Source organism: Toxorhynchites rutilus, chromosome 2 (genome assembly GCF_029784135.1).
Source record: "Toxorhynchites rutilus septentrionalis strain SRP chromosome 2, ASM2978413v1, whole genome shotgun sequence".
Lineage (NCBI taxonomy): Eukaryota > Metazoa > Arthropoda > Insecta > Diptera > Culicidae > Toxorhynchites > Toxorhynchites rutilus.
The window spans coordinates 17,769,415-17,786,651 of NC_073745.1; the positions used below are offsets into that span (position 1 = coordinate 17,769,415).

General features: G+C 39.4%; 1 protein-coding gene across 6 annotated transcripts in view; it reads left to right on the forward strand.

Moving 5' to 3' along the window:
* Positions 1-17,237, forward strand: part of LOC129765367 (muscle LIM protein 1-like) — a 36,467-nt gene extending 19,230 nt beyond the window's left edge. For 4 of the 6 annotated variants that reach the window (XM_055765608.1, XM_055765609.1, XM_055765610.1 and 1 more), the window contains exons 3-9: positions 3,786-3,948; positions 7,943-8,063; positions 14,149-14,245; positions 14,862-14,958; positions 15,077-15,373; positions 15,434-15,754; positions 15,819-17,237. In XM_055765608.1, coding sequence (XP_055621583.1) covers positions 3,786-3,948; positions 7,943-8,063; positions 14,149-14,245; positions 14,862-14,958; positions 15,077-15,373; positions 15,434-15,754; positions 15,819-16,095 — 1,373 coding nt within the window. In that variant the 3' untranslated portion in view covers positions 16,096-17,237. Of the gene's footprint in view, positions 1-3,785; positions 3,949-5,766; positions 6,654-7,942; positions 8,064-14,148; positions 14,246-14,469; positions 14,567-14,633; positions 14,722-14,861; positions 14,959-15,076; positions 15,374-15,433; positions 15,755-15,818 lie in introns of those variants that run through there. The other 2 variants (XM_055765611.1, XM_055765613.1) reach the window with 2 other exon arrangements.

Here is a 17,237-nt window from a genome sequence, read left to right on the forward strand (position 1 = left end):
CATTACTGCTATGGAGGGCAAGGCTCAAGTCGATGTCATCTATACCGATCTGAAGGCGGCTTTCGATAGGATCGACCACAACATACTATTGGCTAAACTATCACGTCTCGGATCATCTGCAAAACTCGTGTCGTGGATGAGATCATCCCTGACGGAAAGAAAACTGCGCGTTAAAATTCATGGCTGCGTTTCCTCGTGCTTCTGCAATTCTTTTGGAGTCCCTCAAGGAAGCAACTTAGGCCCTTTGTTGTTCATATTATTTTTTAATGACATTGCTGCGAAATTAGGGTTGAACTGCAAATTAATTTATGCTGATGATTTGAAAATATTCTGCATGATCCGTTCAGCTGAAGACTGCCAACGCTTGCAACATTTGCTGAATGTGTTTGTTGACTGGTGGCATCTAAACAAACTGATTATCAGCGTACCGAAGTGCTCCGTCATGACGTTCCATCGTTCCAAAAGTCCGTTACAGTTTGATTACTGCATCGACGGTGCTTTGCTTGAAAGAGTTGAAAAAGTTACTGACTTTGGAGTAGTGCTGGATCAGAAATTGAACTTCAACGCTAATTACACCTCAATCATTGCTAGGGCAAACCGACAGCTCGGATTTATTTCGAAGATTGCGAAGGATTTCACTGACCCATACTGCTTAAAGTCCTTATATTGCGCTTCAGTACGACCAATTCTCGAAACCGCAGCCGCTGTTTGGACTCCAAATGTGATTTTCTGGAATTTGAGGATTGAGCGTGTACAGCGAAGATTCATCCGGTTGGCCTTGCGTCATCTACCTTGGCGCGATCCATTGAATCTTCCTGCTTACCCGGATCGATGCAGACTTTTAAGCCTGGACACTCTTGAGAGAAGACGCAGAATACAACAGGCAATTTTCGTATCAAAGCTGTTCAATGGGGAAGTTGATTCTCCTCGGCTACTTTCATTACTGGACCTTCGTGCTGCTCAACGACCTCTCCGACAGCGATCTTTGCTACAGAACAGATCTCATCGTACTTTATTCGGATACAACGAACCGCTGTCGTCGATGATTCGAACTTTCACATTGGTGGAGGATCTATTTGATTTCGGCGAGACATCCAGCCGCTTTAAAAACAGATTAAATAGTTCGGCGATTGTATAAATAATTGTACTATATTATTATATATTTATTCATTAAGACCACAGATGTCAGATGAATCAGATTTAAATAAATAAATGCTTGGTCATTTATGTGTGTGTTTTTTTTTAATTATTTCAGGAAACTTGAGATGGGTCGCGAAGAGGGGAAAATGTTATTCAATTTATTATAGAACAACAGATTTTCTCTCCAGCTGGACCAGTCTGCATTACCCAGCAATTATGCTCTGTTGTTAGGGTATGTTCGATATATTAAAGCTGAAAATGTGTGCCAAGAAATGATTTTTGCTACATATATGAAGGCGGATACCAGAGGAGAATCGATCGGTTTTTTTTACCAAAAAAGCTATTCCATGGAAGAACATTGAGACTGATGGTGTACCATCAATGGTTGGTCGTCATCGTGATTTTGAAGCTCACTCAAAGTTACAACTGCGTAAAGTACTGGTCATTCTTACTCTTAGATCGCATTAGTCTTCACTGATGCTTATGACTACTATCAAACACCTTCGAAGCAAATCTTTGAACACTCGATTAATTGCTCAGCTATATGAGAAAAACAACGAAATCTTTACTCATTTACTTCTACACGCTGGAGTTCGCTGACCACCAAGAGGCTCTTGGTGGCAATTTGTGTTTCAGCTGCAGGGTGACGATTTCAACGTGATTGAACCAATAGCAATAATGTCGGCCCTTCTGACGACACTTTCGAAACAAAATTTTAGCAGAAGAGAATAGTAACAGTTTCCGCATTTGTTAAAATTATAACAAAAGCTTTAAGACCATGTTATATTATCATATGTCACTCACTTGGACGCATTACACAAGGATTTCACTAAAATGTTTTCAGATCTTCAAAATTTTCAAATTCTTCAATGGATAATAAATCAGTACTATATCAAATCCATGGATTGAGCGTAGGTGATAATGCAAGAAAAGTTGATTATCATCTGCACCGATGAGGCAGAAGTACAACCAAGGCTATCATATGTTCTAGTTATAACGAAACATTGAAAAACAGTATCCTGTGATGTGAGACATTGCTAAAAAATATCTTCTCGTTTTTCCATCATCTTACATTGTCGAAAAAGGCTTCATTATGGTTACAAACAACGTGAAACCGATGGAACCATTTGAAAATCAACGAATGCGGAGATTTAATGTCACGGAGATTTTAACTAACCAATATTGAACCGTATTTTGATATTTTGGTAGTTGTGGATAGATTAGTTGGCGATTTGAATGTTTTTATAGTTTGTGAGTAATTCGTATTAATAATTATATATTACACTTGATATTTACTAAATTTTATCTCTATTTATTTTGTTGAATATGATGAGAATTTTTTTCTGTATTAGTGATTTTCAACACTTTTAGCTGGTTTGTCAAATTACTTCCATTCTTTTGGAAAACTGTCGGGAGTGTAAATTGAACTCGTGACCTTTTGCGTGAGAGGTGCGGATGTTACCATTACGCCAGATCACCTCCGTGAGAAAAAAAATGTCTCTTGCCCAAAACAGTTCGAGAACCCCTGTTCTAAATGATCTAAATTTTATGGCATCTTCGAGAATCGCATTTACTGAACCCCACTTTCCTCCATATAATGGGGACATTTCATGGAGCAACATAGTCTTTCAGTAACATATTTTCGTATGTGATTAAGGCTGTATTCTAGTATAGAAATTTGAAAAAAATCAATTTTTTCTCCTTCATATTTCTGTAGTTTAGGCATTCAAGAATATACCCTAGAGAGGACTTATCAAAAATCCTATTATTCCCTATTATTTATTATTTTTGAATATTTATTTATATTCAATTCGATTTAGATCTGAAGTTATCCACTTCCTGACCCATTTTGCACAAGAGTGAATTGCATATTGCGATTGATAATTTCCTTGATTATTCTGTTGACATTTTGATGAAAAACACAAAAAACATATTTTCTGGATATCCAGAGTTTAACCAATTAAGCTATTTTCCAGATAGATTTACACAATTCCTATATTCTCTTTCGTGGTGTAATCCGTCGAATCTGTTGAATGATTGATTACTTCATAGCCGTTCGTAGTCCCGAAATAGATTACTCGAATATAACTGCGGGGGTGTTTACTATCCCACATAGCGACAGTTGAGTGTCGGCGAGTAATACACTCGTGTGCCGTGTGCAATTCCCAACTTGTCGCGTTACCTACTTCCATCGAAAGGCCCATATGAATTGCCCAACTATTTCAAGTCGGTGTTTCGCAAAGCAAACCCATCAGCTGACGCGTATTTATTTGCTGCATCCATCGCAGTTGCATGGAGACGCACGGTGCCAATGGAATATCATCCGATTGTGCCGACAAAATTCTTGGCAGCAAACGGCGGCAATGCGACGCGCGCTGCGGTTGACCCCATTCTCCGCTCAAAGCAAAATGTTAATTGAAACTATTTTTTCCCTCAGATCATTAGAGCAGCGCAATGACGGCGCGATGTTGGTGCAAGTCCAAAGCATTTGCCCAAAAGCCAACCTGTCAATTCAGTAAATAATCTGACACTGCGTGTCGCGCCGGGGGGGCGAGAGGGGCGCACGTGATGCCGCCGATGTTGATGATTTATTTTTAAAACTTATTCTGATTTTTTTTTTGTTTTTTCTTCTTTTCTTCTAACAGGAATGTGCGGCAAGATGCTCGACTCCACAAACTGTGCAGAGCACGAGAACGAGCTGTACTGCAAAAATTGCCACGGACGCAAGTACGGACCAAAGGGATACGGTTTCGGTGGTGGCGCTGGATGCCTATCGATGGACACCGGCGCCCATCTGTCGAACGATGGGTAAGCGTCACTCACATTTGATTTGGTTTCCTCTTTGTTTCTATCCTGTCTTTTGGAAGTACCTTGATGTCGCTCCGTTCGCATGGAGTGTGAAAGGAAATTCGTCATTGACTTTTTCCAGCGGGATAGACCGCGTGAAAAAAAACATAAGGTTGATCTCGCAAGTCCTACCGTTTACTTTTTCTCAACTCGTTCGTTCAGGGCCTTTCCTTAAACTTTCAAATATGCAAATCTGAAGCTCAAATGTGTGGTGATTTCCAACCAAGAAAACAGATCATCAGGAATCCGCACATAATCTATTTGTTAATTTTTTCTTCACCCTCATCCATATTTTACACATTTGATTTACCAATTTAATTTTGTTCATGTTTTTCGTAATCTATGTTTTATGTCACACATTTGGACAGAACCAACTTTGGGGGCAAATTCACGCAAAACTTCCTATGGCGAAGCACGCTGTCGCGTGGGTCACACTGATTTGTCCATTTAACCGAAGTGAAGCTATTTGTATTTTTTTTTTCTGAGCAGAGCCAAATTTACATTGCATTCGATACTATCCTTCTCATGCGTGTTTGATCACGCTCTTCTGCAGCCTCTATTATGTCGCATTTGAGCAATTTTAAATTAAATCGACAAATGACAAAACATGACTATTTTTTAATCGAATGAAAGTTTGTATACCGTTTGGGTTGGAGGAAATATGAGTTTTCCATAGCAATTGGGGATTTTTTCACTCAAGTGTAACTTTTGAAAAGGGCGTATCGATTTTAGTAATAGAAATCATTGATAATTTATATCTCAAAAACTATGAGTCGTACCGAAATAGTGTCTTAGGAAGAGTTGTAGAGTATTGATGTCAGTTTACATTTTTTTCACGTTTTGACATCAACACTCTATAACCATTCCTAAGAAACTATTCCGGTACGACTCAGTTTTTGAGATATAAATTATCAAAGATTTCTCTTACTATAATCGATAGGCCCTTTTCAAAAGTTACACCTGAGTCAAAAAATTCCCAATTGCTGTGGAAAACTCATATTTCCTCCAACCTAAACGGAATACAAACTTTTTTTCGAATCAAAAATACTCATGTTTTGTCATTTGTCGATTTAATTTGGAATTGCTCTTATGTATAGATTGCCCTGTCAAAATTGTTCACCAATTAAGTAAAATTAAAGCTGAAAGAAACTTAACTTCATCAAACTGCTAAATCTAAAAACCTTGTATTTAGAACCAAAGATCGCCGTATTTGTGGCTATATTGGCACTTCAGAATACCCATTTTCCAAGTAATGGACCTATATGTTTGTCCTTTATACGATTCTGGTGCACAGTTATCGTTAGATAATATAGAGGTTTTATGAGAAGATTTCCTCTCGAATATAGTCAACTTTGAGAGATCGTCTGCTTCAACTCACATTTCACACAAATTAATCGCTAGTTGCCAAACTTAATCTGCAAGATAAGTTGCAATGAACAAATGTTAATGCTTCACTTCGTATTATATATCTTCTGTTTCTACACTTTTTCAAACTTTCAAGATATCTGAGAATAATTTAGAGAAATGGAAGTTATTTATTTCACGATCAATGTTTCAAAATGTTTCAAAATTGATATGTATATTCTGAAAACGCATGCTGATTTTCATTTTCATTCTTTTCTGTTCTCCATTTCTTTTGTTCCATATAAACAATTGCGACACCACCACCAACAACAAACCACCACCACCACAATCACCACCGCCAAACGCTACCTATTATTTTAACAAACCACTATCACCAAACCAATAAATAAAAAAAAACAACCACTGCCATTCCAGCCAGTAAATCCCCATACAAGTTTACTGCCAGCGCTGTAGAAGCCCAAATCGAATCCCGAAAGATAAGAAAACGCTAATTTATTGTACCAACCACGCAAACAACCACAACCATCACCACCACCACTATATTAAGAGCAACAATTATGTTGAAACATACAAAGTCTACTGCGACTCCAACAGCGACGACAACAACAACAACCTAAACAAAACAACAAAGAAACAAATGATCAACTTCAACGTATCGAAACAAAAACCTATCTCTCTTGTTTGGCAACACTGAAGGTCACCATTACGCGCGCGCACACACACAACAACGTCGTCATCGGCAAAAAAAAAAGAGTTTTTTGGGGTACTTGAGGACGAGATTTTGTTAGGTGTTTCGATATATTTTTTTTCTATGAATCTCTCTGATGTTGAAACGTGGAATTGTTAGCATTAAAAACAAACGCAAAAAACACAAAAAAAACTATATAAAAAATGTTAGACAAACATATGCACACAGGCAAACAAAAACAACATATGAGTACAGATTGAGTAAATTGGAAGACGATGGGATTTGAAGTCCGTTCGATCCTCCGTTTGCTCTCGATTGTAGTGTCCAAGAAAAAAAGTATTTTTATCCTTTGCTAAACTAAGTGCTGAAAAGGATCGTGTTCTGTAATGCGAAAAAAAGAAGTGGAAAAACAAACAAAGAGTGTATATCTGACCAACTGAAACAAAAAGAGTCGATTTTTTCACTAAAATTAATGACAGTATGGTAAACAAAGAATGTTTAGTTTGTAGAATGCTTTCTGATTTGCGCAAATTCTACGGATTTTTATGGCAATTTCAATATGTAAACACAAGAATGAATTGAATAAACTTGATTTTCAGTAAACACCCTGTGACTAATTTTGTTTGTTCTCGTTACGAATGGTGCGCATGGAATGCTCTTTTCGAAGGTTTTTGTGTTTTCGGCAGACGAAAAAAATATTTTGGGAACAGAATCGTCCGCAACTGTTAATGGTGGCGCTTCTCGAAGAAGTATCCGTAAGCACAAAAACATTCGAAGGCTTCCGTCGTCGTCTGTCGTGTAATTCATTCACGTCATCCCTTGTCTGTGTCAATCAACCAATCGATCATGAACCGATCGAAATCCCATTCTTCGCGAATGTGAATCCCGAATCTTTGTTGTGTGTGTTGGAACCATCCACGAAAAAAGGGGCTATAAAAAAAGCAAAACCAAGCCAAGCCACAATACAAAACATCTGGCATCTCGTCTCGCGTGTACGTGTCATTTGTCACTCTGTTATCGGTGAGATATTTTGTTTCTTGGTGTTATTTTGTTTCGTGTACTTTATTTGTGACCTACGAACTCTTTTTTTTAGTGTTTTGAACATCCTCTGCAATCTGTGTAATTCCCTCTCTAATTCAAAACTTCAAACTGGTCTGCGAAGTTTGCGTTTTCTTGTTTGTTTTTGTGTCTGACCACCGCAATGAGTTCTTTCGCTTGTGCTTTTAGTATGCCCTCACACACACATACAATGCATGCATCTTTCACATCACACACGCACATACACGAAAACATTTCGTCTAACCCAAAATATTGTTTTCACTATTTCCACGTTTTTCTTTAGCCGTACTGTTTAACGAAATCGATACTCTTCTGAAGCCCCTCTCTATCTCTTCCTCACTTTCACTCATGCTGATGATAAAAAAGGGATAAGGAAAGTGCCCTGGAGATGATGTATGCTATGTGGAAAATGTAGTTTTTATTTCTGTTCATTATATGTGATAATATTCCGCAAACGTAGAGTTTTGTGAAAGACAAAAATCAATCAAAAGAAAATCAAACGAAACGGGGGACTTGGCCTTGTCCCGTCTGTCGTCTTCCTTTGAAGTTAATTCGCTATTAAGACAAATTTAACTAGTTCTCGAATCTAGTTTAATAAAAAAAAACAACAAAAAAAACAAGAAAAACCGACTAATTCTATCTTTTCTCTTTTTTCGTTTTTTATTTCTTCATTCTCTGTTTTCTCATTTCGCACTCTCATCACGCACACACACATACGTACACAACAAAACTCGTCCGACTGAATATTCATCATCATCATCGCCATTATCATTGTCGCGTGCCCTGCCCTGTCCCGTTCCGAAACAAATATACGCTCTCGCGCACACACATACACAAACATAGAACTAACGGAACTAACGGGCACTTTGAGCCGAAACCAATGTCGAAAGCACCCGAAGGAGAAGGTTGCCCCCGTTGTGGTGGATATGTTTACATGGCCGAGCAAATGTTGGCACGTGGAAGAGTGAGTTTTATATTGTTTTATTCTTTAGAATTTTATATACATTTAACATGGCTGCTTAATTTAATACCGCTACTGGTTGTGTTGGAAGTTACATAACATAACAAGTAAATCAACAAAATTAAAACATGAAGAAAATCTGCTACGCGAAAAAAAGCAAGATCCGCTCTCTACTAACAACTTATAGAAGTTTTAAATTGAATTTTTCAGGGAAAGGTAGTTAGTTCATTTATAACGTTTTCTTCGGAAGGATTATAAATCAACATATTTCTATCACGTTTTATATTTCTAATGCAATTATTATTCGTGATGTTGATGATAAAATTGCGTTATACCGAAAACCTGATTTCATTTATCTTGTAATACCTATATTACCATAAACCGAAAATAGTGAACTAGTCTTCAAATAACTTTTTTTTACTCTGCTGACTTTATCAATATTTTTAAATGAACGCAAGAAATCCTCAGAGCCACATGGCTATTGAATTTGGTAAACCAACACATATTCACCAGTTGCAATTGCGTCGTTTGGATGTCAAGTGATACACACGCACCCTCTCTAATAACATCAGGATCGTCAGCTAACCTGTATTGCTACTGAAAGCTGGATTTTAGTCGCGTAAATATGATTCACAGTAGCTTTTTCCAGAGCCTAGGAAGCGTCGAGAAGACCAGAATTCCTCAATTGATATTAGTTCCGAAGTATTTTACTCATCGTCTTGGAAACACTGTAACGCAACCACCCGTTCGGCTAAAAAAGACTGCCTATCAAGTCCCATCTGTTTTGTTCCAGAAAACTTTCCGCATAATCCGGTCATTCCCTTTTGTGACCGTATTTAGATTCGTCGGACTTCCCAATTTTCTTTCGTCATCACACATATTTGCCCATAAAAAAGTGCCACCTTATGGCGAATATCAGGATCACCAATGAACCCACATAGCGTAGTGTTGTATCGTCGCTATAAATGTGACGGAAATATCCCGTTAACCCTACAATTTAATTATCCCGTCGCGTACAATTTAATTTTCAGAACAGCGGACCAAATGCAAACGCTTCGATGGGTCACGCACCGAGTAATTTCACTACTCTGCTGAGCGTCTTAACGCCTTGTGATATGCAAGCGCACCACGAGAGAGACACGATGTTGTACGTTTTGGCACAATCATTTTACATCGAGTGAGACTCGATGTTGTACGTGGAAGGATCTCAGGTACGGTTGCATGGTTAATGGTATCAAGATAGTAATGATTACTCAAATTACTCTTCGTGGCAACGATAACCGCAGTGTAATACTGTTACACCTTAAGTTCGATCAGTATCAATCGAATATTTTTAAGCAACAAGTTCAAAAATACGCAAGTGTTAGAAAAAGTTATAAAAACTATGAGATGAAAAAAATCTCCAGCCACCAAACATGGCGAACAAATAATGTCAAAACCGTCCAAAACTACCACCACAATATGTGTGACCTAACGTCGCTATCCATTCGGTAATAGGAACCACATAAGTAAACGTTCTACTCTTTGGATGAACGAAATGGAGACCTTTGGCGTTGGGCGCCAACAAACCTTTGCCTTTTTCATATTTTCAGAAAGTCCTCTCCCTCGTACGAAAGACTATCAAGGGCTTTCGGTAAAGCCGCATCGATCAATTCAGGCTTTTTTTTCGATTCGGTAAAAGCGCCGGGAGCTCAATTGGAACTGTAGAATGCTAGCGAATGTCAGGCGAGTAGCGCGAGCACACATTGTCGTGGTGAAAACCCATAATCTTGAACAGACCCGATCCTTCAAACAGAAGAGTAGTTCTGTTCAACCATACCAAAAACTTTTGTAGAAATGTTTTTCAGTCACGCATAGAAATATTTTGAATACTGCTACCGGTTTGTTTTATGTTTTACCGGCTCATCGTGTGCTTCAGTTTTTATCATGAAAATAAGATTTGTTCAACATAAATGCACTAAAAAAGCCCACTACTATAAACCGAGAGACGATCTAAAGCATTCTTAAGTCGTTCTTCTAACAATGTTGGTTGGGATTCGCGATTTGTAAGGTAATGCACTTTCAATCGTATTGTAGACCCTAGTTGGGTCATCAAGTATGTCGATAACGTCACCTACCACCTACAAAATTATTGACAACTCTCTCGGAAAGCTCCATGTGCCGTTCCATAAAGCTCTTATTCCATTCTAAGCTGCGAAGCTGAGTTCTAAAGAAATTTTGCTATCCAGGATTTTCGATGACTTCTTCCAACTGTATAGTGTATATGTATATCTTTATTTTATTCACATGAAATCCAGCTTGTGCCACGGAGACGACCATTTCAACGATAATGGTGTACTCTCTGGTTTACCGAAGAGTTTTGCGGTCTTCCGGATAGATTTCTGCTTATGTCTTCCTAGGGAATCGATCATTATAATTAAATTATTTTTTCCTTCTACTTCTATGAAACTGCCACAAAAAGACCGCGCTGTACTTGAGTTTAATTTATTTTAATTTGAGCGCAGAATTCAAATACTAAACATCGCTTCTCACTTGTGTGATGCGCGCCTCATTTCATACACACACACACATCAAATTCTTGCGTCCGTTTTGTCTTCGCTCGTTCTACGCAAAGCATGAAAACAACATCGTGCCTCCAAACCAACCGTATGCGCTTGTGTGATGAAAAATGACTCAACAGGCAAAGCAAATCAGATTCAAGCGCGGTGTGAAACAGGTATAGAAATACGATGCAAAATGCGGCGCAAAACACGGTGCAAAACTCAGGGCAAACACGAGGCTGACAACAAAACATTTGATCTGTGTTTCGGAGCGTGCTCATTCGCCAGAGCACGTGTATACAAAAACTTTTTACACATCAGCACCGCGTTGCATTCTGAAGATTGGCTTTCTTTGCATATTGTATATCAATCTACTTACCATCATTTATTTAGAGAAAACTCATTCAGGCAACAAGATTAACTTTGTTTGATTGTATACATGAATTTCACGGGGGTAGACAATTTACTGTTCGCTTTAATCGTTCGATCCAACGCGGGGTTGTGATACTCAAATATTTGTTTTGATTTTTGACATTCATTTATCAACAGTTAGGTACTATGCTTGACACTATACTAAATTGCTTCAATAGTATCTTTCAGTCACATTAATTCAACAGGCAAATGATTAAATACTCTACGATCAGAAAGTGCCGGGAATTTTTGAATGAAACAAAATAGAGTTAAATTTAAGGCAAATTTATTTTATCTTCTTCAAAATATGATCCATCTGAAGCAACACACTTGTGCTAACGCTTGACCCAGTCCTTCATGCATTCCTGGTAGACCGAGGAAGGGATGGCCTTTAATTACCTCGTTGTATTCTCTTTGATTTCCTCGATCGATTGAAATATCTTTTCGAAGTGAAAGAAAAAACGAAGTGGCAATTTCAACTTGGGGAACAAAAAAAAAGTCGCATGGGGCCATATCAGGGGAATACTTGCTCGGTGGTATGTACTTGATGTTCAGTCATATAATTCAGTACAATTCGGGCTCGGAGCGATGGCGCGTTATTATGATGCAAAATCCAAAAATTACTGGCCCACATTTCCGGCCATTTTTGACGTACAGGCAGATACTAATGCCATCTGACCATCTGACTAAAACCTGACAGATTATTTAAACATTAAATAATTATTATTATTTAACAATTTGATTAAATTTAATAAAATTATTAAATATTGTTAAAAAAATAGTAAATATAACTATTTGTACTACAGTGCTTCTTAAGATTGTACCAACATAAGAAAAACAAAACGGTTCCCGCATGCATGGTACGCTTAACACGTTGAGCCCCGCGTCGGTCCCTGAGGGCCGATTGAGCTTTTTGGTAGGAAAGCACTGAATGACTGGGACTGACAGTTACAAATTAAGAAAATTAAAAAATATACAGTTTGTTTTCGGATGTTTTACAAAATGTGACTACTTTCTAGTCGAATTGCTGACAATTTTCTATTTATATTATAAGTATTTTTGGGAGCTGGAACAGATACTGATAATGAGAAAACATTCTTGATTCGGGCTGAATGAAAAGTGAAGCAAGAATAATTCGGGGCTTAACGAGTTAAATAGAATATTCCCGGTACTTTCTGATCATATTTTATAATGCTCGCTCGCCTCTATGTTCGTTCCGGGACTTCAATCCAGGAACTCTGAAGGCAATAGCATTCTGCAAATTCTCAATGAATTTCGTTTCATAAATTGTGTGTAAATTCGTTCTCTGAGGGACAGCAGAAAATAAATTGATGCTCATTCCGGCCATCAGGCCGTTACATCATTGGCTCCTAACATAAAGAACAGGCGTTGTCGAGGTGTCTCTAACCTGGACGCACCCCTTGGTCTGCAGTGAACGAGAGACTCGATCTTGCTCAGCCACTACCGATTGCACGTGTTGTAGCTAGATTTCAAATCAAAAGAATCTCAAAATCTAGCTCGACCGAAAGATTCGTAATCACGCCATCTACGTCGAGTCGTGGGGTAAGAGCAGTTGTATTCCAATCAATGATGTCCCACAGAAAATAGTCCAGTAAATTGATGCATGGACTGTTAGGCGAAAACATCTGAAATGTTCCACAAAATGTGATGAGTATGAATTTTGGAATACGTTTGAAAATTTCTTATTTGCATACCAGTTCTCGTACTACCTTAATAAGGTTTTGCATTGGATTTTTGCAATGATGTTCGATATCTGTTTTCCATCTATTTTGATTTTATTTAGCAGAGCTTTCACAACCATACCCCAGCTTAAAACCTTCCCTTGACTTCTGAATGCCAAAGGAAGATTCTGTGGAATGCACGTATCTGCCCAAGAAATTGTCGAACAATCGCTCATATGCTAAGTGACCAGACGCTCAGAAGCTGACAAATCCCCTCAACATGTGAAGCTTCTTACGGCCTATCTTCAGAACAAATGCAGCTCCATAAGAAGAAACAAAAATACAAATAAAAAGTAAGACCAGGTCGAATAAGCTCCGCGAAATTTTGATTCCAACGGTATCTGCCCTAGGCTTAGTCAAATTGCAGGAGAATTACACAATAAAGTACGACACGACAAATTTCGATATACAAGCGTATTGATAAATATTGTTGGGTTGTCTGGAAAGTTTGTGCCGCTATCGATCATGACTAAATCGAGGCACTGATCAACAATAATCCTCGATGCACAACACTTGAGTTAGCAGAATCAGTCCAGATATCTAAAACCACCCTGCAAGGAGATGGTCTGCGTCTATAAAGTTTGAATCACCAATAATTGCACAATGAGAATGGACCGCTACTCCTAAGCGTCATTCAGTATGTTTTTTCGCTGGTTCAGGTCAATCGCGAAGAGCAACTACGAAGTGTGCACTCTAAACAAGCTCATGCTCAAGCTCAGTCTAGATACCTAAACCAGTTCCGAATAATATTACCAGAAAAAAATGGATCATATCTCCATCGATTCGCTTAAAATGTAACATAAACATTCCGTTTTTGAAGCAATCTATGACGGATGCGGAAAAATTGATCATTGATAGAAGTGTTGAACGAAACAAACATTTGGTTAGGCAAAATGATGCAAAGTTTCGCTTACCTCAGATCACGAGCTCGGACTATCTTGATTAATTCGCTGACGTGCCACATTCCTGAAATGCACATTTCATCTGATCAAAGGTGATTGATTTCGGAGAAACCACCCCGTTTGTTCTCTAGAAGTTCTTGCAGAAAGTCATGGTTTCATCAGTGGAATTTGGTTCACTAGCATCTCTATCAATCAACGGCAAATCCAAAAGTTTTGATCCAAATCGTAGAATAAAAAAAAGATTGAAATTTTTCATATAAAATATAAACCTCAAACTAATAGTTTTTACTCTTCACGAAATTACAGCTTTTCCAAAATCACTGCCAATTTTTGTCGCAAAGCGTGGAAAGAAATTTCCTATAAAATGCTCATAGAATGTCAACCGAAAACACTTCCAATGCGCCACACCACCATCACCAAATCACAAATTCGCAGACTACCAATTGCCTGTACCTATATTAATTGCTCTCTCCCTGCCACTAAACACCCTCAGGGCTATCACCGACGCTGCTTCAAGTGCTTAGTCTGCAATCGCACCCTCGACTCGACGATCCACTGCGATGGTCCCGACCAAGAGATCTACTGCCGAGGTAGTACAAACGGTGCCGGACAGTCCAGTTTCCAAACGATGCTGTCTAACATTTTGATAACATGTATTTTTGGTTTTTCTTACTAAACATTGTACACACGCAGTTGTAAATAGCCTGAAAATGCCAAATCACCCGCAACCGTAACTAATTTCCGAGTTGAATATATTTGTACATAATCATTTCTATTTCTCTCCATTTGTGCGTGTTTGTCATCGTTTTCACAGTCCTACCATAAGGGATGTTTCAAGTGCGGCGAGTGCAAGAAGGGTCTCGATTCTATAAATTGCTGCGAGGGACCCGATCGTGAAATCTACTGCCGAGGTTTGTTGTTTCCGTGGAATGGTCTGTGTTGAAGTACCTTTTCATCCTTAAATGTTGAATGTTTCAGTGTGTTACGGTAAGAAGTACGGCCCGAAGGGATACGGCTATGGTCAAGGAGGTGGAGCCTTGCAATCCGATAGCACCGACCTGATTAAGTAAGTTGATCCCCGTTGCTACCGATCGATGGTGCTGTCACTAACTGATACGATATACGAGTCATACGTTACGTGTTCCGTGTTGTATTGCAATCTTGGAGGAAAAAATATATATTGCCTATCCAACTATCCCCATGCAGGATGCTACGCCAGTAGATTCGGTTCTCGCGGATACGGCCACGCGGGTATATCGTTCCTCGGTCTAATGAGCGACGCGAGGGATCTGGAGGTCCAGAGGTACAATAAACCACGTTGTTGTTCTACTCGTTCAATTAGTGACTGTCACCTTCATGTTTTCCGACAATTTTTCATGCGATGGTTAACATTTCTCTTTTTTTTTTTGCAACGTCTAAAGTGAATTCTCACCGAAACTATCGGCTTCCGATACGGCAACCATCAAGGCTTCCCCTGGCCAGGGATGTCCTCGCTGTGGAGGCGTCGTATTCGCCGCCGAGATGGTCCTCTCCAAGGGTCGTGAGTGGCATCGCAAGTGCTACAAGTGTCACGATTGCACCAAGACGCTCGACTCCATCATCGCTTGTGATGGTCCGGATAGGGATGTGTACTGCAAGACTTGCTACGGCAAGAAATGGGGACCCCATGGTTATGGCTTCGCCTGCGGCTCAGGATTTTTGCAAACGGATTGCATGACGTGAGTAGGAATGGTGACAATATATGAAAACATAATACCTATTTTGTATTCTTGTTACAGCGATGAACAAATAGCCGCTCAGAAGCCATCTGTAGCGATTGATACCACCACGATCAAGGCCCCGGCCGGCCAGGGATGCCCACGTTGTGGTGGCATGGTCTTCGCTGCGGAACAGCAACTGGCCAAGGGTACCATGTGGCACAAAAAATGTTTCAACTGTGCTGAGTGCCACAGACCACTCGATTCGATGCTTGCCTGCGATGGACCCGACAGGGAGATCCACTGCCGCGCTTGCTACGGAAAACTGTTCGGTCCTAAGGGATTCGGCTTTGGCCACACACCTACACTTGTGTCTACCGACGCCCAGGCTTCCCCTGTACTGTGAGTGTTTAAAGTAAAGTATCTCCCTCGGTAGATTTTATTTCATCGAAACGAATCCTTTCAGTACTGATTTTAAACCAATGAACGGTCCCAAGGCGAAGGACGGTAAGGGTTGCCGCCGCTGTGGTTATGCCGTGTACGAAGCGGAGAAGATGCTCAGCAAAAATCTGATCTGGCACAAGCGTTGCTTCAGCTGTTGCGACTGTCACAAGTCACTGGATTCGACCAATCTGAACGATGCCCCCAACGGAGAGATCTACTGCAAAGGTTGCTATGGCCGCAACTACGGCCCACGTGGTGTAGGATTCGGCCTTGGCGCTGGAGCGCTGACGATGGCCTAAACCCATCGTGCTGTCGAATTTTTTGGTTTTGTTCATTTTATTTTTCACAACAATAGTAGAAAGAAAACATGTATTTTTCGGCTTCCCAGGCGGGGAAGCTGACAGACTTGGACATTGCTATATCCTCACCCTTTAATTATTCGATAACCACTTTGACAATGTATTTTAGTCACATATCTCTGACTAATCAACCAGTGCGTAAGATGTTGGAAGAGCTTAGCTGCTCACACAAAAAAAGGAAGAAGAAAGTTTGCATTAGTTAATATCCTCTGCCTGCCACAAAGCTCCGGTAAATTTCTTGTTCAACTAAACCTCAAAAAATGAGCAGCCTTCAGCCTCCAAACTTAGTGATTTACTTGCGAACGACCAGGACCAGGAACCTGCGATCATCACAGTTCAGCGATATCACCATATCATTACTATCATCCTAAAATAGCGACCCAAGCAACTGGGCACGGAAACAGAACCACACTTTTTGCAACCCTACTACCCTTCTGTATTAATAATCCACCCACGAAAACACACACACACAAATGCCCCCACACGCCCAGAGGAACTCCGAAAATCGAGCAACCAATCACCGGATGTACTCCAGAGCGTGTGACTTAGAAGGAACAGAAAGTGATGAGAGTGACGAAAGCTATTGTGAGACATTAGAGAGAGAAAAAAAAATTATTGGTTATTAAGTGCGCGCTTTCGTAACATAACATAAAAAGGAAGCTTTCTTGGAGAACCGAAGCCGGAATCGGTTTGCTGGACAACTCCCCCCAATGCCAAATAGCTTCAACCAATGCGCGCCCACTTTTCGGCACGTGGAGCAAACAAACAAAAAAAACAATTTAACACAAATTAGAGCTAGATAGGGAATGAATGAATTTCAAACGATCGAACAAACAAAAGTTGATACACAATTTTGTGCATAGGCGGCTAGTTTTTTTTTTAAATATATATTTATACACACACTCTGAGAACCGAAATCAATTGTTTGTATCACATTTGATTATCATCATTACTATAATTTTGCTAATTAATAAATCGTATACAAGAGAGGAAAGCGCTAAGTTAGATAGAGACTACATAATGTTATGTAAAAAAAGATATTTATTCGATAAATAAAGATACTAAAACCCAAATTTTCTGAA